This window comes from Neopelma chrysocephalum, unplaced genomic scaffold (assembly GCF_003984885.1).
Source record: "Neopelma chrysocephalum unplaced genomic scaffold, ASM398488v2 Primary Assembly neopelma1_22, whole genome shotgun sequence".
NCBI classification, from domain to species: Eukaryota; Metazoa; Chordata; class Aves; order Passeriformes; family Pipridae; genus Neopelma; species Neopelma chrysocephalum.
The window spans coordinates 19,193,835-19,217,406 of record NW_020897689.1 but is presented as its reverse complement, the minus strand read 5'-3'; the positions used below and the strand labels follow the sequence as shown (position 1 = coordinate 19,217,406).

General features: G+C 40.0%; 1 protein-coding gene across 3 annotated transcripts in view; it reads left to right on the top strand.

Annotated features, from left to right (window-relative positions):
• Positions 1-23,572, top strand: part of SPIDR (scaffold protein involved in DNA repair) — a 200,398-nt gene that overhangs the window by 12,922 nt on the left and 163,904 nt on the right. For all 3 annotated transcript variants that reach the window (XM_027674216.1, XM_027674209.1, XM_027674224.1), the window contains exon 5: positions 1,057-1,214. In XM_027674216.1, coding sequence (XP_027530017.1) covers positions 1,057-1,214 — 158 coding nt within the window. The remainder of the gene's footprint in view (positions 1-1,056; positions 1,215-23,572) is intronic.

Here is a 23,572-nt window from a genome sequence, read left to right as displayed (position 1 = left end):
ATAAAGAAACTAGTGATTTAGACTACAGTAGCACTGCCAAGTCCAGAAGGTACTACCACAGTTCCATGGATATGTATATCTGTCTGGTGTGTTCTGCAGGTGCCTCCTCTCTCTGCTGCATCTCCCCTGTACATGACTATTCTGGTGTTAGAAGTATGGCATTTACAAAAGCAAAACCCAAGAAAGCTTTCATCCCTTCTTCTCTGAACATGCTCATTTATACAAAATGCATTGAGGTTATCCCTCTCAGTAACTTATGGCACTCGGACCTGAAGGATGGTGAGGCTGCTATTGCAGTGCAGATTTCCATGACCTTCAGTAGATCCTCAGAGGTGTGAGTGTACTTTTGGAGTTGCATTAAATACCACCTGGTCATGAGGATGGTGGAAGAAAAGTTCTGCATTTCTATCTGCATCTCTTTGTTTATTGCCATTTTGTTGTGGGGTTGTTTGTTGTTTTGGTTTTTTTTAACTCTGTCTTTTCTTGTGCCTGTTTCTATTCATTTATCCTAAGCAATCTTCTCTCTGATGTGCTTAGAGGTTTGAATTGCAGACCTGTATGTTTAGGCATGGTGTTCTAGGAAGTGACCATTTCAACTAGCTTTTTCATTCCTCTGTGAGGGTTACCACTAACAGCAGATGTTAATTAACACTGTTTGAAACATTTGCTTAGAACAGCTAATTCTGAACAAGCACACTTGGAAACTCCAGTACAACTGGGCAAAAAAGTCCCCTAATTAAACCATGGAAAAACTAGTAACTAAACTAAAAAAACCCACCCTCTGTACCTGTGCAGCTAAAGGTACTGCTTCTTTGCAAACAGTGCTTTGAAATCTTTTTTTTGTGTGTGTGTAATGTTTATCTTTCTTCACAGAATATTTTATTCTAGTAGGATTTAGCTTTTTTGAGAGACAAAACAGTTGAAGATCAGTTGAACGTAGGAAAAAAACCCATATTTTTTGCTTCAAGTTCAGGATAACTGTATTATTACTCTGACTTCATGGTTATGATAGATGGTGATTAAGCAAAAAGTCTTTTTACCAATATTCTATTTTAGATGAATTGGAATTCATCGATTGGGAGAACAGTAGTGATTCTACCGATAAGTGCGATAGATCAGAGAAAGATGACAGCTTACTAGAGATATCAGACTCGGACTCATGCACAAATATTAATTCTCTGCCTGTCAAAGAAGAGAATGATGAGCTTTGTAAGGTGAGAAACTTTCAAGTTTGAGAAAAAGGCTTCTGCTATAATTATGAAAGGTATCCATATTTGATTGCATTTAATCTGGGGTAATGTGACAATTTTGCTTACCTTATCTCTCCAAAAGGAATTCTGTACACAAGAGTTTCAAGGCATTTTCTCTGACTGCCAAACATCAAACCCAAGCCTCACACGTAGAGCTTGGTGGCATTGTCACAGGGTGACCAAGGTGGGAAAGCACCTCTGGAGATTGTCTATCCTCTGCTCATAGTAGGGTCATCTGAAGCTGTCTGTTCAAGGCTGTGTGTGGTTGCATTTTGAGTATCTCCAAGAGTGGAGACTCCACAACTTCTCTGGGCAACAAGTGCCAGTGCTTGGTCACCCTTGCTATAAAGCAGCTTGTTCTTATGTTAAAATTTAATTTCTCGTACTTTCAATGTGTGTTCAGAAAGTGATCAGGTGGGTGGGTTTCTCAGCAGAGATGTGATGATCTGGATTCTCTACAGCCCCTGGCTACCCGTGATGAGTTGATGCCCGAATTTCCTGTAGTGTGGTGGGTGAGACAGTTTCCTATTTCTCTTTAGTACTTTGAGATCATGACTAAAAACTCAGGTATTTGGAATAGAACGTGTTCTGAGATCAATGATGAGACTAATTACAGGACTCCCTTTTTAGGCATGAGGATTGCAGATGTCGGAAAAGGGACAGCAGTAAAAATTGAATCTTATCGACTAAGGTTTGGTACCATTTCCCCTCACCCCTTACTTTAGAAAATATACGTTTATTTATAATGAAGGCATTCTGCTTTGTCAGCTCTAGATCTTTGTTCAGTGTCTTACAGTGAAAGGACTTGCATTAAAATACTCCAAATGTGTCAGCACCCTAGGCCGAGGTAACATTTGGAATGGACTGCGAGTCACTGTCCCTGGAGGTGTTTAAGGAAAGAGTGGATGTCGCACTTACTGCCATGGTCGTGTTGTCATCCTGTTGTTCAGTTGTAGGTTGGACTCGATGATGTCAGAGGCCTTTTCCAAGCCAACTGATTCTCTGATTTACCCTTTGGTGCTGGGGGCTGGTGCCACCCCGGGAAGCCTCTGTGCCGGCAGCGGTCCCTGGGGTGTGATGGAGAGGCCGGGGCTGGCACGGGCGGGCAGAGCCGAGGGGCTGGGCTGTGACCCCGCTCAGAGGAGCCCAACCTGGGGAAAGGGGCAGCGCTCTCCTGGCAGCCAGGAAAACATCTGCAGGAGGGCGAGTGTCGGAGGGCCGGGAGGAGCCGGGGATCCGTACTGGAGCAGCCCAGCAGAGGGCACCGCAGGCCCGGGAAGCTCGGCCGGCGATGGGCAAGGGACGGGAAAGGCTGATAGCAAAGTGGATTAAAGCCATACTAAAACCCGTTTAACTTTATGTATCGATTCTCTATTAGAATCCTCGTGAGTGAGTGTGGGTGGAGTGTGGTAGCGAGTTCTGCTTGCACAAGAGGGAGAGCAGCCTCCAGTTTCCCCATGAATCAACCCCATCACAGGGTCCTGCTGCCTTGCTGGGGCCACAGGGTGAAACAGCAAGTCTGGCTGTGACCCCTCACTAAAAGAAGGACACATGGGGTTGTTTAGTCTGGAGAAGAGGAGGCTCAGGGGTGACCTTATCACTCTACAACTACCTGAATGGAGGTTGTAGCCAGGTGAGGGTCAGTCTCCTAGGCAACTAGTAACAGGACGATAGGGCATAGTCTTAAGCTGCGCCAGGAGTGATTTAGTTTGGAAATCAGGAGGAATTTCTTCACAGAAGGGGTGATTAGACATTGGAATGGGCTGTCCGTGGAAGTGGTGGAGTCACTGTCTCTGGAGGTGTTTAAGGAAAGACTGGACATGGTGCTTGGTGTCATGGTCTAGCTGACATAGTGCTGTTGGGTCATAGGTTGGACTTGATGATCTGAGAGATCTTTTCCAACCTAATTGATTCTATGGTTCTGTGAACATGTGTGACCTGGCTCTAATTTGACTCCCGTGGGTGTCGGTCCCACTTCAACATCTGTACCTCAGAGTTCAGCAAGGGTTAGCCAAGAGTTTTCAGGTTTGTGAAGAACTGGTTTTATATAGCCCACGTCCCAGACTGCAGCATCAGAAGAGACTCCATGGTCTGTGTAAAGCTGTGAAAACAGAACTAGGATTTATGCAAGTGGTTGTTCTGCTTTTATTATACCAGTATGACTTACTCCAGTGTACGTGGAAAGCTGGATAAATGTTATGAGGCACATGTTAGAAAATGGTGCTCGTGAGAGGGTTTTTTGGGATGCAACCATACTTAATAAAAGTTTTTTAACCCTAACCACAATAGTTTTGCTAGTACAAAAGATGTGGGAACATTAGGAATTTGAGGATGTCTCTACAGATTTCCCCTTCCCGGTTGGAATGCCACACTGTGGAAATTTTCCTGGGTGGTCAGCATCACCAGAAAACTTTGTTCTGGGAATTCAGTGTATGCAGGAGGGTAAATCCCCGGTGATAGCTGTGCCTGTTGCAGTCTTTGTTTTGCTTTACTTGGGATAGGCTGTTTTCCTAGAAAAAAAACCTGTGGGCAAGCTGTTTGAGAGGTTTCCAAGAAAGAATAGAAAAGTAATATTCACTATAGGAGGTCATTTACTGTATGAGTATTCTTTTAAATTTTGTGGCGTAGTTCATGGTGAGGGAAGGGGGAAAAAAGCCAGATGTTGATATAGCATAATTTTTGTGGTATTTAGTAAATCTCTAGAATCTAATGGAGTGTGTGGATAATCAAAAGACCATGAAATTTATTTTACCCCACTTCAAAATATGCCAAATACCAAGAGGTTATGGAGGTTTTAAGATTGCTGCCAAAATATCTTTATGGTAGCATTTACCCTTGGTAGGAGTGCACTAGGTTTCTACTGGGAAATCTCAGAAGATTAATAACTATGGTTTAACCCCCCCCTTATATACCAGTATATCCAATTTAAAAATTACTTCTATTTGATGATAATTAACGACATAGAAAAGTTTCATGTATTGTTTTGGTTGGAAGATAAAACTCTTGCTTATCTCTAGGGTGTAAAGCTACAGTCACGATTCAGTTTACGTTCCAAGTTCCTGTCCTCTGTCTTTCCTATCAACTATCCACTTCTGATGTGTAAAGCTGCTAGAGGAAGGCAAGTTGAGGCTGGTCTTGTGGTGAGCAGCTGTTACCTAATTTTTGGTTTCTGTTCAGTACAGAATTTTTGAAGAAAGCATGTGCAAGATATGACAGGGCCATGCTTTATTTTCCTTTGGATATTTTTGGGTGATGGGAGAGTTATTTTATGTAGCTTTTCTTTGACTTATAAGTGGTTGAATTTTTGTTTTAAGATGTTGCAGGACAAAGATCTCACAAGGCCTGATCTTAGTTCCTTGGCTTTCAGTTGCTAGCGGTGGATGCCTTTTTTCTTGGAGACCATGCTACTAAAATAAAGATTAACCATTAATGTTAGTTTTTTCAGCATACATGTTTTCCAGGAGAGCGTCATGTAATCACCTCAAAATTTTAAAAAAACATATTTTTATGCATTGATAGTGACTACTTTTTGCCAGACCTTGTCTCATGAGCTGAAATTCCATATTTTGTATGAATTGTTCATTTCTAAATTACTTTTAACTTCTAAATATTTTAATGCTAGGAATTAAATGAATTTTCCTATAGATGAATTCATGTCTCCTGCCGTACTGCCTCCTAAACTGCGAACTTTCTCTGGCCTCATGCACTGAGTGGCATCATCTTCCCTAGTGGGATCCTTCCTCAAAACTTCAGTAGGCCAGCATTTTTATGGAGTATATAATTTTGGTATTTTACGGAGTATGGTCTTTTCTTTTTGTCCTGTATTTTAAATCTACTTACCAATTTCTGATGGGTAGCCAGATTTGCTTGCTTTATATGCAGAGCAAGTGAGATTTATCCCAGAATGGTGTGAGGAGAATTTTTCACCCTTTACATTGCTAATGTGTAGGAATTAGATTGTCTTATGTCTTTCCTATGCAGCATTAATAAAGCTTAACTGGTTATAGCAGATCCTCTTTATCGCAGAGCACACTAATAAGCTTGTCTGCTGATCTTAACTTCTGATTTGGATAAAAATCCTTCAAAAAGTCATATGGTTAAGGGCTTGTTCCCTTTATATTGTAGACCCATGGAATGGTTTGGGTTGGAAGGAACCTTAAAGATCATCTAATTTCAACCCCTCTTCCATGAACAGGAGACACCTTTTACTAGACCAGGTTGCTCCAAGCCCCATCCAACCTTGCCTTGAACACTTCCAGAGGTGGGACATCAACAACTTCTCTAGGCAACTCGTTCCAGTGTCTCATCACTCTCACAGTAAACGTTTTCTTCCCAATATCTAACCTAAACCTACCCGCTTTCAGTTTGAAGCCTTGTACTGTCACTGCACCGCCTTGTAAGGAGTCTCTCTCCAGCTCTCTCATAGGCACCTGGTAGGTACTGGTATACATATAGAGTGGCAATATCCTCAAACTGTTGTGCTGTATGAAGATAGTCAACTGAAAAAGAGATTTGCCATATTTTTGTGTGTTTCAAAAATCTTAAATAAATCACTACCGTATTCTCAGCTCTCTACTGTGTTGTAGCCTGCGTGCTCTGACAGTGGGCGATCTGATGGGATGTTGATCAATGTTGTACATGGCTGTGTATAGGTCTGCGTCTTTTATCTGAGGCCTTCTATCTTTCAAATTAAGGTTCATTTAGTTGCTTAGTTATGGATTCATTGCTGTCCTAAATTTGCTCTTAAAAAACTCCCACACTCTGTCTTTCTGTGGCATTACATTGTGGGGGATTCAACATGCTTAATGAAATTCTCAAGAGGTCACTTTAAAGATGAGTAGGCCAAGATTTCGCTTTTATTTTTGGACCTGCTTTTGTGTCCTTGCTTTCTTGATCCATTATGGTGGTAATTATAACTATCATTGGCTTGGTAATTAGAAATGAGTCTAGAACTCCTGTTGTGTAACGCAATTTAAAAGAGGTTATCTCTAGGCAGGGAATCATTATTATGGCAAATGGAATTTGTGTCATCCTGTCAGACTGATGACTTAACACTGATAAAGGGTGATGATACGACCATGTTATTGCAAGCACTTACTTTTGTCAGTCCATTACCAAAGCAAGTGTATTAGAATATATACAGAATACCTACAAACTTACAACTGTTTCTAAGTGTATACTGCATGGAATAATTCAGGTTGGAAGGAACTTCAAAATGTGTCTGGTTCAACCTGCACAAAACAGGCTCAGGTGCAAAGTCAGACAAGATTGCTTAGGGCTTTATCTGGTTGGATCCTGGAAAACTCTAGGGATGGAGACAGCATAACTGGTCTGGGCAGCATCCCTTCTCCCTCCCCTGCCTCTCTTCTCCCTGCCTCTTCGAAAACAGGAACCTTACTTTTCTAAGTAGAACTGGTCTCTTCTAGCAGGTTTCTTCAGGTGTGCTTTTTAGGCAAGACCTATAAATCCGCAGATTGCAAGTCGATAATGGTGCAGAAACAGACACTTTTTTTATTCATATCAGCAAGGTGGAAGGATTTATACCTGAATGACCAGACAAAACTAAATTTGTGCACCAGATGCTTTCTGTTGCATCCCATCTAGAGGGACGTCTCTGCATCTTCTGATGGAGAAATGAAGTATCAAAGCCTTTTTCCTTAGTCACAGAATACAGTATTTCCCCTCTCAAGTTGCTGTTTCTGTGATTTGGTCAGATTATCAGATTAGGAAGCAGGATGTTTCTGGGTGAGCTGTAGCTATCTGAATAACTTTGTTCTTCATAAGTTAAGAAAACAATAGTTAAACAATAATAATTAAACAATGACCCCAATAATTTTAAAACTGGATTGAAGACACTAGTTCAGCTAATAGCTAAATGGCTCAGATGTTTCTTGCTTTGATGCGTTAAATTGTCTTGGGAATATTTTTCTTTATAATTCCAAAACACGGGAGTTCAGATTTCAGTGTAGCTGAATTGCCTCATTATCTTCCTCAAGAATGACACAGTCAGTCATATGAGTTTCTTGACACACATTAAGTGTCTTTTTGGTGGTGTAAAGTTTCAAAAGTCCATGATACCCATTTTAAAGGAAGGGTCTTTGATCTCAGAGTTCTCATGCTTCTCTGTGTGTGCTCTTGTAGGGGACCCAGAGTGTCACTGAGATAGCTGTACTTCTTTGTGCCAAGTTTGTGAAATACCTGGATAACTTATTAAATGTAAATTTTTACAGAGATTTCTGTGTACCATATTCTGGGTGTACAAAATCTGATGGATCACAGGAGCTATCACAGTGACATAAACAGACTTTAGACCTTCCTGCCTTGAGCTGCCATTCCCAGACTGTATTTTTATGTTGTTTGAAGCACCAGGCTGTTTGTATGTGCTTAATCCAGCCCCTCTGCTTTGTTTAAATTAAGGCTTCGACTGAGCCTCATATTCTTTCTTACACAGCTCTGGAGAGCAACAACTTTAAGCGCAGCTGACAGCATTGCTATCTTGGCATCCATGTATTGAATGCCCTTCTCTTTGTGGTCTTCCCCACCTCCTCCCCATATTTGCCTGGTGTTTTAAACAAGATTCAAGGGGCCTGTGTTAGTTTTCCTGTAGCTGCATGCCACAGAGGCATCTGTGTTTCCTCAGGCCTGGCACCTCTCGACAGAGTGACTCTTCACAGCATCACAGTGGATCTTCAGAAGTACTAGAGAGAAGCAAAGCAGTATATGTTGGCCCTGTCAGGGCCCTAACCTCCACCTAAGGAGGTGGAGCAAAAAAAGAGGGGCCCATCTGTCTTCTGTTGGTGTTTTGCCTAGTGCTACAGCAGAGGAGGGTACAGGAAAGAAGGGGAGCATGCACTGCAGGGAGTGCAGTGTGTAAGGAAAGAAAGCATAAAGCCGGAGGAGTTAACAACATTAATAGGAAGTTAAAGGCTTTTGTCTTCCCGATTTCCTCACCTCTGATGAGGCTTTCTGTTGTTTGCCATTATGGATAATTTGCTAATAGTGTTGTGCTCTGCACAGAGCTGGGAGCACAGTGAGAAAGCTGCTGGGTTTTTGTTTGTCTTTGTCTTCCAAACTGTCTCAGGAACCTTCAGGCTAAATTGGAGGAGAGATTAGTTTGAATTTGTTGGAAATCCTTTTTTGAAGGACGTGGTGGAAGAGAAGTTTTAGTGAAATGCCAATCTTGATAATTTCTTTTTCTTATCAATGTGCTTTCCAAGTACTGTGGTTCTAGAAGGAGACCTGAACCGAGTAGGTTGGCTAATGGCTTGAATTCTCTGAAAGCCTTTGGTTCAGTCTTTCTCACGTGTTGTCACTTCTTTTTAAAAATAAATTTATGAACTTTTAGTGGCCGGTTCTGTTACCCATCATGTCAATTAATTGTGTCAGGTGAAGGACCTAATATATCAGGGAAAGTAAAATTCTTTTTTACTAGCACTCATGTTTGTTGCATCCAGTTGCAAAGAAAACATTTTGTGTCCTTTTAAGGTTCCTAGTGGAGTTGTGGCTTCCATCTTTTCACAACTGGTGTTGGGGTTTGTGGCAGTAGTATAAGAAAGACATATATGCGTGGCTATCTCAAAAAAAGTGCCTGTGTAATACTGCCTATAGAATGGCTATTAAGTGAAAATAAGACACTTAAGTGTCCAAGGTCATCCAGTTCCTGGTAGAAAAAGTACAGTATTAGGTGTACCAAAATCATCCAACTATCCCTATATTTAGGCTTCATCTTCTTTTGAATTTCTTGTCACTTTTCACCAAAACAGAACTGTTCCTTTTTTATTAAGGGTTAGTGTATAGTGGCTCTTTGTAGAATCTACTGAATGTGAAAATCTGGAAATAAATTTAGAATACCTTTAAAAAGAGAGGAAAATCAAAGTTTAGAAACTATTCTGTACTAACCTCAGGGTTATTAAAAACCCCTGAGGTTTTCTGAGTGTGTTTCTCTCTCTTTAATGGATGAAGCTCTTGTATATCTCTGCTTGTTTTTATCTCTCATGGAAGAAGGCAGTTATATGGGGAGCTTGTTTTGTTTTGTGGGGTTTTTTTAAGTCATGGCACTGCATCTTTGGCTTGGAAAGAATGCAATTTGGTGATATGGTAGGGGGAACATGACTTTTGTTCCTGGCTCCCGTTGCAGTGTGTGTTGGATAGCCAAGAGGAATAAATGGGGGCAGAACAAGTGGAAAGAAACTGAGAACGTTTATAATAAAACTTAAGAAATTTGGAGGTATGAAATGTTGTGCGAGGAATTGACTCTCTTGAGGACAATAAGAAGGACCTGGGGTGGGGTGAAATCCTAATGCCTCCCATATCCAGTTTGGCAGGGTCTGTGTCATGTTCTATGATAAACAGTTTCTGTACAAATGTTTGAATCATCTGTAGATGGCAATTCAGATTTACAGTTCTTTTGTTATCAGGACACTCATGTTCCAGACTAATAACCCTGGTGACTGATTAACCCTTTCTTTGGAGATGGTCTGTAGTGATGGGCTCTAACTCCATGACTGTAATATGTTAAAGAGAATTTTGCCTGCTCTGCAGGAATCTGTTAAAGCACTCTCATGTATAGGCCAGCTGCAGACAACTCTGCTCCATCCTTTTCTTATCCCATTTAGGATAACACTGCCTTCAGACCAGGGCAACAGCCTTGACAACTTGATGTTTTTATCTTTGTCCTCAATCTCTCTGGGAGTATGCTATGAAATTGTTACTTCCCACTACTCACAACTTCAGCCCAACTTTATTATTCCTGCTTCCTGGGCACATGAAGAAGCTGTTGCACATGGCTGTTGATTCACTGCTCAGTCCCAGCACAATGGCATTCTTTTTGACTCTGTCCCAGTCATTCTCCTCCCACTCTGTCTCTTCTTCCCAGCACAGTCACTATTTCACTCACTTGTCCCCATTCACCTTCACCTGGTCATTGCTTTGTCTCAGTTCACTGGTTCTCTCTTGCCTAATAAAAGATTTTAATCCTGTGCCACCAAATACTCTCATCTGGTTGCAAATCTTCAGAAACAGTGACTAGCAAACTTCTTTATATTTTGCAGACACATTGACACCTTCCTGTACATGAGAAAGGGAACATTGAAGCTAAGTGAGAAAACCAGACTTGAACTTGAAGGCAAACACAATACGCAGAGCAGCTTCATCCTGACATAAGTAGTCATGTACGAGAAGGCCTGAGGTTTCTTTTGGGTTTTAAATACTGTGAAAACACTAAAAACAGTGCAACTTTAAAAATCCATTAAGTTTGCACATAAACTCTACTTATGGATAGTAGTTTTAGTCTTCCCATTCACAAAAAGCTGCGGTGGAAGTAGAAGAACTTCAGAGCAGGTTGGTATGAGTGAAAAATTCCACAGAATAGAAACTGTCAGCTTCAAAAAGAGATTGCTGTGGGGAGGACATGGGAGAAACCCATGCCTCATAAACAGATGTGTAAATACAATGCCTCAGTACTGTATAGGAAACATCAAGTGAAACTAGCGGGTTGATTCAACATTAAAAAGGAGTTGATTCATACCACCATAGGAGCTGCAGAGCTCCTTGCCACAGGATGATATGAATGCTGAAATATTACATGGGTTCAAGACTAATTGGACAAACTCATGGAAGACAAATCTGTTAAGAATTAAATACGAAGACCTTGCCTCTAGTTGTAGCTACAAACTGGAATCAAGAAGGCTGTTCTGTGGCAACATTTCCGCATGCTTGTCCTGTTTTAAACTCTTCCCTAAACATCTGACATTAATAATTGTTGGAGACAAAAGTAAGGGGCTAGAATGATCCTTGGTAGATCCCTATTCCCATGTTTGTATGCTGTGGGCTTTCCAACGTGTGTGAATTTTGTTCTTTTTTACTATTGCCACCCTCAGTGCTTTCTCAGCAAAGCAATTGAGAAGTCACATTGCAAACAGGTGTCCACTTGGTCAGTGCAATGGATACCCTTTGTAACTATTGTTCTCTACCACCTGCTGCTCTGTGTGGCTTTTTGCAGAGTGTTTTTTCACATAGTCTATATTTATGCTTATCTCATGTTTTTAATAAAGCTTTCTGTACAGGTATAGGGAAGGAGAGGAGCTTTTGAGACAGCATAGATTTTGTAGAGGGTGATGGCCCTAGCCAGACTTGTCTAGAGAAGAATTTAGCTTCCCTGGAGTGAGCATGACAGGCTTCACAGCCCTAAGTTACTTTAATTTGCTTGGTTGAGTGAGGGAGAAGTGCAAAGGTAAGTCTTGGCTTTCTATTTGTATTTCTTTTTTTAATTGAAATCTTTTAATTTTTATGACTAATTGAAAAAGCACTATGATTTTCTTTTTTAAAACATAAGTATTTGTTGAAGGACAGTGAAGCATCATGAAATTCAAAAAAAAAAAGACGTTACCAATTGTGAATCTAGTATGTTCCAGTCATAAAGTGATTTGTCTAGGATATGAAGCACTTAGGATCTTCTGGGATGGGACAACAGTATAAGTAGTAGTATAGAGAAAAAAAATAATATAAACCCACCATACTGAACTTTGTTTCTGGGGTAAGCAGTGTAACTGCAGCTCCCTTGGGGACCATGTGTGTGAATTCATCAGTGTATAATCGTGTGGACTGAAGCTGGAAATAGGTGTATAATGCAAAAGTAATAAATAATATGTTCTTCATAAGCTGATGACACAGAACCAGTATACTGAAGGCTCATCTAGCTCAGGTGCTAATTATAATAGTATTTTCTCCCAGTACTTTGTTAAATATTGTGCTGTGGGAGAAGGAAGATCTCTGTTGCAGTTCAGATGCTTTCTGAGCCAGAAGTTGAATTGAGGTTATTAGGTCTGAGAAACATTGTGAGTTTTATCCTGCAGTAGGTAACTCAGTCCCTTTCTAAACCAATTTAAGTTCATGGGCTCCAGAGATTTGGTGGGGGTGGATAGCCCAATCTAATAACTAATATCTAATAATGCATTATCTGTTTAAGGGCAGAATTAAAAAAAAGACCTTTTAGCTGTGGCAGTTGCAGATAAAGCATCATATTGCCTTTTGCCTTATTCTTTGCAGACATGTACAGAGAAAAGAATTAATAATATTATGGACAGTAATGTAACAGTTTTACAAAGCTGCTTGTAAAACTAGATTATATAGCTGTATACCAGGAAACTTTACAGATGGTGTGCTTTGACTAATTTGTTCCTCCTTTATGGGACTCAACAGCATCATCCTTATAAGATACTTGTGGTGTGTTGGGAGGATATAAGAGTTTTTGTATGGTGTTTGCTTACTAGTTTAGATAGGAAGGGCCAAAGCAGCAATTTGGATTAAGAAACTTTATCAGCCTCAGCCTGTAGTAACTGGAGGAGGAGGTAAGAAGAGAAAGAGATATATTTTCTCTTAAGTTGTTTATGGGGGAATGTTGGATTGAAAGATATCAGGTTATGTAGACTTTTTGAAGGGTACATATTCAGGACTTGGAAATAAAACAGGACATAATTGTCACTCTCATGGCTAAAAAGCAATGAGACGGACAATAGATAAGATTGTCAGTTTAAACAACAGAAGCAATGTTTGTACATGAAACAAGTCTGGAAAAAAGTGCAGGAAGGTGATTATATTCCTCTGTGTTGTAACCTTTATATGCACTTGAGTCTAGTTTTCCTATGGAAACAGTAGAGCTAAATTTGTTTCTTATATTATTTTTAACTTGTGGTTTTTATTACTTTAATGATTCTGTGACGCTTCTCTTATCTGTAAAAGCATTTAGTTGTTAAAAACTTAGTACTAACTGCAGCAGTTGTGGAAGAAAAAAATAGTTAAGTGGGCATCAGAATAGGGCAGAGAATTGGTTTTGGATTTTGGGGTGGTTTGTTTTTGTTGCGTGGCTTTACAATTTTAGATAAATGGTTCCCATACATATTGATGGCTTCTCAAATCTAATGAACTCAGAGGAGAAAGTAGGTGTGGCAAAATACCAGGTTTTGTTTCTTCAGTGTTAAAAAAAGAAGGAAAACCTGAATCTATCACTTTTGTTGATTATGGAGATGCTGAATTGATTCATCATTTTAATATATGAGTCTAAGAGAAAAATATTGCACTTATCTCCTCCTTGTGGATGCTGAGTATAAATATTTAAGTTATCATAGTTTGTTGTGCTGGGAGGTAAGTGGAAGGAATCATAATTGGGCAAATAATAGAAAGGAAATAATGAAAATATAATGGAAAGGAAAACTAGAACATGATTTTATATAGGATTGGAAGGCAACGTAACTTCTATGCCACACTTCTGCAATACAACTCACTTTTTGAAGGCAAGAATGACAGTAAGATTTAAGGAGGAGGAGTCGTATTACGTTATTGTAAACTACTCCACATAATTTTTTTGTTGAGTGTATAACTTTGCCACAACTTTGAGCATCCTCATGTTAGCATTTCTACACATTTAATGCAGGAGTTTCTTGTAGATCATGATTTCAAAATTTGGTTGTGAAGAAGCAAAACTTTTTACATCCTCTTCATGTGAATTGCAGGGTTTTCAAATATTACTCAGCTGTTACTTGCTTGCCACCAGTGAATTTGTAAGCATTTTGGAAAGTGGTGGTGATAGTTTTCTCTCTGCCTTGCATGCTCCAGAAGCTCTGAAAAGAAAGAAGTAATAATGTAGACAATAATCACTTGCCTTTGACACAGTCATGATCCTTGTCGTCATCCTAGAGCCAAAAAAGTAAGACTGCTGGTGATATCATGTGTGGGGGTTTATTTTCACATTTTGAGCAGGGAGAGGTAATTTAAGAGACCACTGAATGCTAATTTCTGTTGCTTTGTTACCATACATTTTAAATGGAAGAACAGCAAATGGATTTAATTTTTGAGACTTGCAGCCAGTGATCATAAAAATTCTCTTGTTAGCAGCACTAGGCTCTACTTCTAAAAAGAGGAAAGAAGATGATAATGTAGCTTATATGTTTTCCTAATCTGGAACAAATTCTGGAATGAATGAATGAAATGTTCTTGAGATCTCCCAAGTGTTGATAGTCATCATCATGGCTAGGCTTCGCGAACGAAGATTTTGGAAGGGCTCTACCCACGTTTCTTGCAGGCGCGTTGGTGGCTAAAAAGGCCAATACGAGAAAGGTAAGTCCGGTTGCAAAAGACACAGCAGAAAGACTCCTTAGATGGTATATTCTGCAAGGCACGATTCTTTCTGCGTTGTCTTTTCTCCTCAAGGGTGATCCTGCGTGCTTTCTCAAAAGCATCAGCAGCGTTATAAATGGTCTGTCTCCAGGCCTCCCGATTGGAGGCCAGAGTAGACCAGTTATGATGATCAATATGGCCAAGACTGAGTTGTTGCTTCAGGGAGTCCTTGTATCTTTTCTTCGGGGCTCCTCTCTTGCGACAGCTGGTGGCAAGTTCACCATAGAGCAGGATCTTAGGGAGGCGGTGGTCCTTCATCCTGGAGACGTGCCCTGCCCATCGCAGCTGCGTTCTCAGTAGCATGGCCTCAATACTTGTGATTGCTGCCTGTTCAAGAACAGATGTATCTTGAGATCTCCCAAGTGTTGGTAGTATTGTAGGGTTCAACTGCAAGAAAAGTATCTTTCCATGTATTTTTTTTCCATTAGCACTGTGACTTTTTTAAAATGCACTTCATTGCATAGGCTCATGAGCTGCCACAAAGTCACTGAACAGAGGTTACCACTTGTTTTTGGTTTTTTGGTACAGTTCTCAGCATAACACTCATTAACTTTTCTCAGACTTCTTTGGATGTTGCAGCAATAATAAACCACAATCACTGGATCAGAAACCTATGGCTGGTGACCCACCTGTGGCCCCTTCCAATTACTTTCTTTGCTGACATTAAAAATATTAAGATGTTCTGCAATATTACCAGAATTCTTCAGAGTTTGTTTTAAAAGAGATTGTACTTTTTTCTGGAGAAAAATCTATTAACTTAGAAAGTCAAATGATGCTCCCTTAGGAAGTTCTGGAGTTGCAAGTCACCTCACTTAATAGGAGTATCAGCGAAGAAGTACTCACTTGCTTTGTGCTTCTTCTTTGCTTTATGCATCTCACGTGGGCCACTGTCCCGGGTAGGATGCTGAGTTCAACAAGTCTCTGGCCTGACTTGTTCTTACTATTCTTGCTTTGTTTCCTTGATCTCCACAATTTTTTAATTGCTGCTTTATTGTGTGTTTAAGTTGTCAGCTTCCAGAGTCTGGTTAGCATGTTATCTTATGTGGCATTATGCCAGTGTTGATGGGATTAAAGCAAAAGGAAGCTCTGGTTTGCTGTTTACATCTGAAATGCGGAGTAAATTTGATTGGTTACTTCTGTTCGGTGACACTGAAACTTCATACCTGGTGCCTCAATCTCTCTGGCAGGCATTAGTTCTGGTATCTGCAGTTTCTAACAAGAATAATGTTTTAATTTTTGCTAGCTGAAACTAAGTTAATTGTATGCATAGAAATCTAAACAAACAATGCTGGAAAAAGTTAGAAAGGAATTCTTTTGTTTGGTTTTATGAATTTAACTATGTAGTGTTGTAAAGAGAGGAAACTGTACTGTGGAAAATCAATACTTGCTAAAATTCGGAAAAAGCACACAGAGGACAAACTAAGGCAAACTAGTCTGTAATGAAACAGAAGCTTAAAATTAAAGTGAAAAAGGTGATAATGACAGCTATAAAGGAATTAACAAAAAGTGAGGATGAAATTAAGAGTGAAGAAACCAATTTGACTTTTTTTTTAAGTAAGATGCGAGTACAAATCTGTTTTAACGCTGTGAAACTGTAGAATCCAGAAGCCTGATGGGTTGTATGACATTGTTACTGTGGTTAAAATGTGGTCAGTACTACAGGTGAGTATGTTTGTTTTTAGAAAAATACCTCAACCTGTACTAGGTTTTGAAAAAGAAAACATGCACACACATTATCAGCCCTGAGCTGTAATTGGTAAAAATAAAAACAAGCATTTAGAAATATGTTGCCATACATAGCTGGCAGTGAATATCACTTCCTTTGCTGCAAACAGTAATAATTTATATTTGAGAGATTGAAAGGTCCTGAATCTTGTATGCATAGTCAGGTAGGTGCAATCTGTCTGTCTCTGTCTGCATTTATTGTAACCACAGGTCACGGAAATCCTGTTATGTTGCCCTGTAGGTAGCTTGACATTTTTTCTTTTCACCTATTTTCTGTGCATTTCATCTGGTAATAGGTCATTTCCAGACCAAAGTGTTGTGAGGACTGACAGATCAGGTGTTATAAAACAGCAATAGAATTAAAATGCTTCAACTTTGTACATTACAGAACCTCAAATGCAACACTAACCTAATTGTGGCATTATCCTGGGTTTACTCACCTGTGGATGTGATTGTATCTCTCATGTGCTGTTCCACTTCCGGCTGCTCTGAAGTCATATTTTTGTGTTGCTTCTGCACTTAACGACTCACTCTTGTTATGGATCTGTCCTAGATTCTTTTCTCTGACCCTCTAAACGGATATTTTAACTGTGTTTAAAATTGGGGGAGGAGAAAGTAGGTAAATGTGTTACATTGTCAGGTTCTGCAACATTACTGACAGTAAGTGCTCTTCTTTCATTAGTAAATGACCCAACTCTCAAATTAGTAAATTGACATGTTAACGGAACTACAAGGTATTTCTGTGCTTTTTCAGTATCTGAGTGTTGCTTACACTTGTTTTGAAGGAAGGTGACCCATCTAATACAGTCTTCCTTCATTTAAAATGACAGTGTTGTATTTAAGAAAATAAAAAGTATTCCTCTCACCTACATTTTTTCTCCTGCCTGGCAGGTATGTAACTAGCTGTAGTTGTGTGCTGTTGTGGTTGCTTTCATATGGTTATAGTTGAGCATGTTTAGAGATGGCTCAGGATTCAACTGTGCTTGAAAATGGGATTTTACCCTTAAAATTACTTGCGGATAGGTGGGCATTTCTTTTGTATATTAAATAAAAACGTGCTTCAGTTGAAAGTTTTATTCCAAAAATACATACTAAAGTCAGGGAATGTGTTACTCTCGTTTTGGTCCTGATGCAACTAATTGCATCCAGTCACTTGAGATTCCCTAAACTGCAAATGAAAATATTCCAGAACTTAAATACTTCATGTTTCAGAGAGATGAGGTGGTTTAGGAGAGAGAGGGGCAATGGAGCACAGACCTTGCTGGCTTTTGTGGTCAGCTACAAAATATGAGGACTTATTGCTTTATCTGTTAATTGTAAGAGATCCCAAATTTTTTTTTCCACATCCCATTTGCAGTCTTTAAGGGTGTAAGAACAAATGATCTTATTGAATACATACTTTAATAATACAATAAAAAATTAATCTCTCCCTATTTGAGCTAACAGTGTGCATTTGCTTAGGGGCTGTAAACCACGCTGGGTGTTAGGAAGACAAGTAGCCTGCATGACTGTGGTGAGTGTGTCACATCCTGCCCTCAACTTTGCCCTCCTTGGAGGCTCTGGCAGTCTCTCTGTGGTCTGCCCACTAGCCAGGTGGGAGTGGCTCTAGAGAACTTCTCTAACCTGTGGATCTGGTTCTCGAGCAAACTTTCAGACTTAACAGTATCTCGGTGCTCCTTGCCAAGCCAATTAGGAGAGGTGAGGGTACTGGGCCAGGCTTTCAAAGTTTCACAGAAGACTCATCTGTAATTTTGTGACAAATTTAATTGTGTGTATTCAAAGCATGTAGTATGAGGATCGCTGCGGGGCTTTTTCCTCCTTGACAACCCAGTAAACTCCTTTGTAAACATGAGACTACTGAACAACTTCCCTTTTCTGTGAAAATCTTCCCCCCATCTCCACTACAGTAGTGTTTCTGGCTCTGCTTGTAGGGGAATGGGCAGGTAACTGCTTTGACATTAGAAAAATATGGTGTGAATGCCAGCGCATCTTTGTTAAATAAATATGAACTGTTCCTTCCATAGGGATTCTTAAAGTTAACCTGTCAAGTCAAGGCATGTCACTGGAAATTCTTATGAATTCCCTGTCACTTCTGTCATCAGCAATCTTTGTATTTCTTACTTGAATGCCTTTTCTTCTGTAACTTACCAAACTCTGAATTCACTTTTTCTGCTACTTGTTTAGGTCCCTTCTTGGGTCTGGAGCCTGGCCATAGAAAGATGAGATAAGAAATTACTGCCTCTGCTGTTTTTTCTCTTGCTCTATGAAAGTTTTCACTTACATATGGTTGTGTCAGAAGATCATAGGTTGTTTGTAAAGAGCTTTTAAGTTCAAGCAATCCCATTCTCTACTTTGTCCTGATCAGCATTTGTGGGTGTTTTCACATGTGAATGTGCTCTTGGTGTATATCCCACAGAGAGGCAAAAGAAAACAGAGTAAGAATTGTATTTTTTTCATATCTCTATATTTTTTTCACTTTAGAATGCGGTTACTCAGAAAATGACATTTAGAGCATCAAGAAATTATATGTACAAAAAATAAACACATTATTTCTTTCTCATTCTTTTTCATCCTTGGGGAATTACAGCAGAATTATTTTCTGCACTGTTGTGGTATTGAAGCTAATACTATTTTAATATGAAAGGCATAAACACAGTTCTGGTTGGTGGAAAAGGAGTTTTGAAAGAATTTTCTGTGATACGAAACAAGGACTCCAAAAAGTGCCTAATTGCTTCCTATGGAAGTTTTAGTGTCTCTTCAGTTAGCAGATAGTTTATTTCTATAGTTGTAATAGTAGCTTGCACTGTGTAATAGTCAAGGTGAAAAATAATCAGTGTAACTTTCACATATAACACAGGCTCATGATGTTGGGAGGCCTGACCAGAGATGTGGATCATCTCCTAGATGCATGTGTTGTGTGTCTCATTAGAGAATCTGTAACTAGACAAAAATGTTGCCATCTTTCAGCTGATGGATGAAGGGTGGTAGAACACTGGATCAGATGTTAACTGGTGCAGCTTTTCAGGTTTACACTGAAATGGTGGAAGCAGCAGTGGGCTGTCCAAATACGGAGGAAATTTTTTCTTACTCTCTCCCATATATTCCTCTAATGGCATGGACTGAGTGCTAGACCGAGGATGTGTGTGCAGAAGGTAATGAGGATGAAAGTGGATCCATCTTCCTGTTGTGGCTGATGGCCTGGCTGGAAAGCATTACTGCAGGCTTGTGCCATCGGGATGCTGGTGGGTTTGCTGGTGGCAAGTATGGGCTCCGAATAGGTGGCTGGGGAGAGTCCCTGCTGCAGGTGTGCTTGAGCTGGTTTTGATCCTGCACTTACAGGTGTCAAATGTCTTGATCAGGCACTGAAGAGGGGAACAGAGCATAGTGAGATTAGAGGTGACAGACGAGAAGAAGGAAAAGGACTTGAGGCTTGGCTTTGAAGAGAAAGAGGGGTAATCGGTAGTCTGGGAAGGAGGAAACGTGGAAAAGGGAAATAATAGTGATATGGTATATGGAGGAAGCATATTGAGTTCATAGTTGATTAAGTTTATTTTGCCTGTCCTCCTTCTACTTGTGTGCTTGTCATCTCGTGACAAGGCGTTAACATAATCCGTTTGTCAATGACATAAGTGTATCGCGATCATCCCCTATAGGCATGAGGTGCCTGCCGTGTTGCCTCTTCGTGAGGGCTGGGTGAGGAGGTGAGTCAGGGGCAGCCCTGGCACCACAGTCAGTGTCTGCCCTTGCTGCCTGGCTGAGTGCTGCACTGGAATTTTCCAGGTAGGGCACAGATAAAGGTGAGAGGGAGAGCGCGTGGGACGGGATTTGGACGGGGAAGGGCTCGTCCTGGGGAGAACTACCTGTGCACCAAGCTTCTGGTACATGAGGGAACACCAGTAATGAAGAAACTAATAAAGCAGGGGGAAAATGCAGCAGATACATTTAAAAACATCTAATGCTGCCTTTGTGTTTTATTACCTTTTCATTACCATTTTCCTTTATTAATTTGAAACATGCACTGACTTTTTTTTTCTTTCCCTCTCTCCAGCATGGATTTCAACACATACTTGTGCGGGTGCCAAGAACACTGTGTTCTGTTAAGTCACGGGGTGACGTAGGGTGCTGGCTGGCTGCCAACCTGGGTCAAGTTCATTCAAATAAGTTTCAGTGGCGGCCGTGGCTGCCCAAGCCCCATCAGTCCTGCCTTTGCTTGGTAGGTGGCTCTCTTGCGTTAGTTTTCCGGAGAGCTTGGGATTTCGGGGCTTTAATTTAGAAGCTTTTGGATTTTCTTGAATGTTTGCAGAAGGATTAAAAAAAAAAAAAAGGTAGCCCAACCTCGCATGAAACTGTGAGGAGAGAAAAGAAGATGGCCATGGATTTTCTGAACAGATCAAGGTCTGCAAGTTGTAGCATGTGTTTAAGTGTTTTTCTTTTCTGCCCACTGATTTTTTTTACTTTTTTTTTTTTTACTCCTGACCTTGAGTGGCTTTTAATCATGATGTAAAGACTTTGTGTCTTTAAAGCAGGAGCTAATCCTGAGTTTCCAGTGACAATCCTGCTCATGACAAAAATAGATGAAATGGCACATAGTGTGTGAAAGCGGCAATGGCTGTGCTAGATTAATCACTTCCCTTTCCTACAGGATTTTGTGTTTTGCTCTCTTAACTCTGTAACTTTGGACTGCTCTTAAAAATGCATTAAGTAAAAAAATCTCTTGTTTAGGGTGAGCTTTCGTTGTAAAGGATCATCCCAAGTCATGGTGTTGAAAAATCCAACCAGTTTTCTTGTTCTCTTTATTCCAGTTTCCCTTTCAGGGGACTGTGTTGTTGCTACTTTGCATAGCAGCATACTTTTCCTTCCTGTAACCCTACCAGAAATCACACTAGATCCCCTCCCCTTCACTTCCAGTAACTGCTCTGTGAGCAATAATTTTGGAACTACTGGCAAAATAAGAGTCTTTGACAAGCTTCTAAAATCGTTACAACTGGATAGCAGTTGTAACGCCAGAGACATCACTAAGTGGACTCTAAGACAGCTGCTGATATTTTAGTATTTGATGAGAAACCCATTCTTCCTGTTTGTTTCTTGGATTTATATTTTTAATTAAGAATGACATGTCTGGGAAAACGTGGTGTTTCCAGAGAGAGTTGATTGGTTTTAAAGAGAATGGAGAAGTAAACTTGCAGGGCATGATTTAGATCTGTTTTCACCATCTCTCATTTGGGCATAATAACTATTTTATTTTTATTTTTATAGCTGTGCACCAAGTTTCTACGTCTTGGCTCTCTTGATATTTGGCTTTTAAGGGAGAGAAACATAGTAGTGTCAGGTTCCCATGATTCAACACCCACTCCTGAGTTACCTGTTGGTGCTTGCTGGCTTATCTTCTCTGTGTGGGAGAGTGGAGGATGATCAGATTTGTGTTCATCACTAGGTGTCACTCACTTGCAATTACTTAAAGTAAGTTTCAGGGCAAAATTAAAAGAAACGAGAAACTCTCTTGCTTCCTACCTCACCCAGTTTGGGTGTGTGTGGGGGAAGAAAATAGTGTGAAATCTGGAAAAGAATATTTTCTCATCCTTCTTATTGTATGTGGTGTTCTGTAATTTTATTGCTTTATGTGTCTTATTGTGTTTTTTCTCTTGTATAGTTCTGTTGATGCAAGATATAAAAGATTCTCATGTATTATGTTTTCTTCTCTCGTATCAAGTGTTTAAAAACTTAAAGAATAGCAGATAGCATGTAAAGGATATGGAAATCTAGCTCAAGGGAGATGCAGTGATGGAACTACAGGATCACTGGAGAGAATGCTTAGGAAAAAAATGAGATGACAGGACTCATAAAATTGTTATTGGGACTTGACCACTGAGCTATGTTGGCCAGAGGATGGTGATTAAAAACTGTGCACATATAAAGATGATTTATACTTGTATTATTTAATGAATTATGTGGAATGTGATGCCTCAGCTGGGTCCTGGTCAGCCTTCTCTGTCATCAAATGGTTAGTGTGGGGAATGTATGTTAAGTTGTTGAACTATAGAATATTTCAAAATTCTAACACCAATGCTGAAGAAATAAAAGGAGAGGAGGAGGAAGGTTAAACCGTAAAACTCAGTATATTTGTTCAGAATACACCAAATGCTCTAAGTATTTTATTCCAGAAGGAGAGTTTTCAGAGCATATACAAGTGTCCATGCAGATAACTGGAAACTTTACTGGCAAGGATGACAGCTTTCTCCTGTATCTCCCACCCTTCCCCTTTGACTTTTCCCCTGAAATGAGATGTGTTTTATCTAGCCCAATTCTGTTGTTTGGCTAGGAGACTGCGCTGCTGTGGATCAGGATGTTGTGTAGACCCTGTCTTCCTTCCTAGGTCTGGGTTGTGTCTGAGTTTGTCTCCTTGGGAAACTGAGTCTCATGGAGGGTCTCCAGGCAGTGGTCACTGGGGAAGGTTCTCTCAATATCTCCAGTGGTGTTAAATGTGAACTTTGAGTGTCAGGAAAAAAATGGTGAAAAACAAAAGCTTGTCTATTGTGCATTTCATTTTTACCTTCTTTCCTGTGTAACCAGAAGCGCTAGTTTAAAAGAAATACAGAAATTACCTTCACTCACCTGTTCTTACACTTGAATAGTAGAGGCTATTTGAGATCACCTACTTCTCTGTGAAAGGTGACCTAAGCCAAGGAAACCCCTTCTAGACAAAAGTTGTTATTCCTGAAGACCTGGAGTGATGGTTTGCTGAAGGTGGGAATAATGGAACAAACGTGTTACAGAGTTGAAAACACAGTGAGAAGAGAAGGAAAATATTTCTGTTTTGTTTGTGCTAAATAAGATTCCTAACAATAGTCTGCCCCTCTCTGCAGCATATATGTGGATATCCGTAGATGTTACGTGCTAACCGTATAAACAAGTAAATCTCTTAAGCTCTGTGTCAGACTTTGTGTTTGCAATGTCTTTGCTCATATTTAGGCCTAAAACCAGCATGAATTTCTTATGACAGCTTAGAAGAAAACACACAGCCTCCACTGATACCTGCACAGATATGACAGAACTCTTAATCATAAGATTTAGTTTCCCTTTGCAAAGATTATAGGTTAAGAGATTCATCTCCTTGTTCTATCTTGGATTACTAAGTGTTTGTGGCTGTGTGTCACTGTATTTATCTAGTCCACATGCTGTATTTGAATTTAACTGAGAGTGTGTTTGAATGAATAAAGTAGCATAATTTCCTTCCCTTCCCCTGAAGGAGAGGTGGGTTTCTTTTAAAGTATGGCAGCTATTATGACTAACTATATAATTACACCTTTAATCAGACTAAACTATTTTAGATGCACAGTAGCCCCATTTGGCCCCTCAGTGTTGAACTGAAAACCCTCTAAAGATGCATAGTATGACCCGTAGTCATCATCGTCACCTTTAATCAC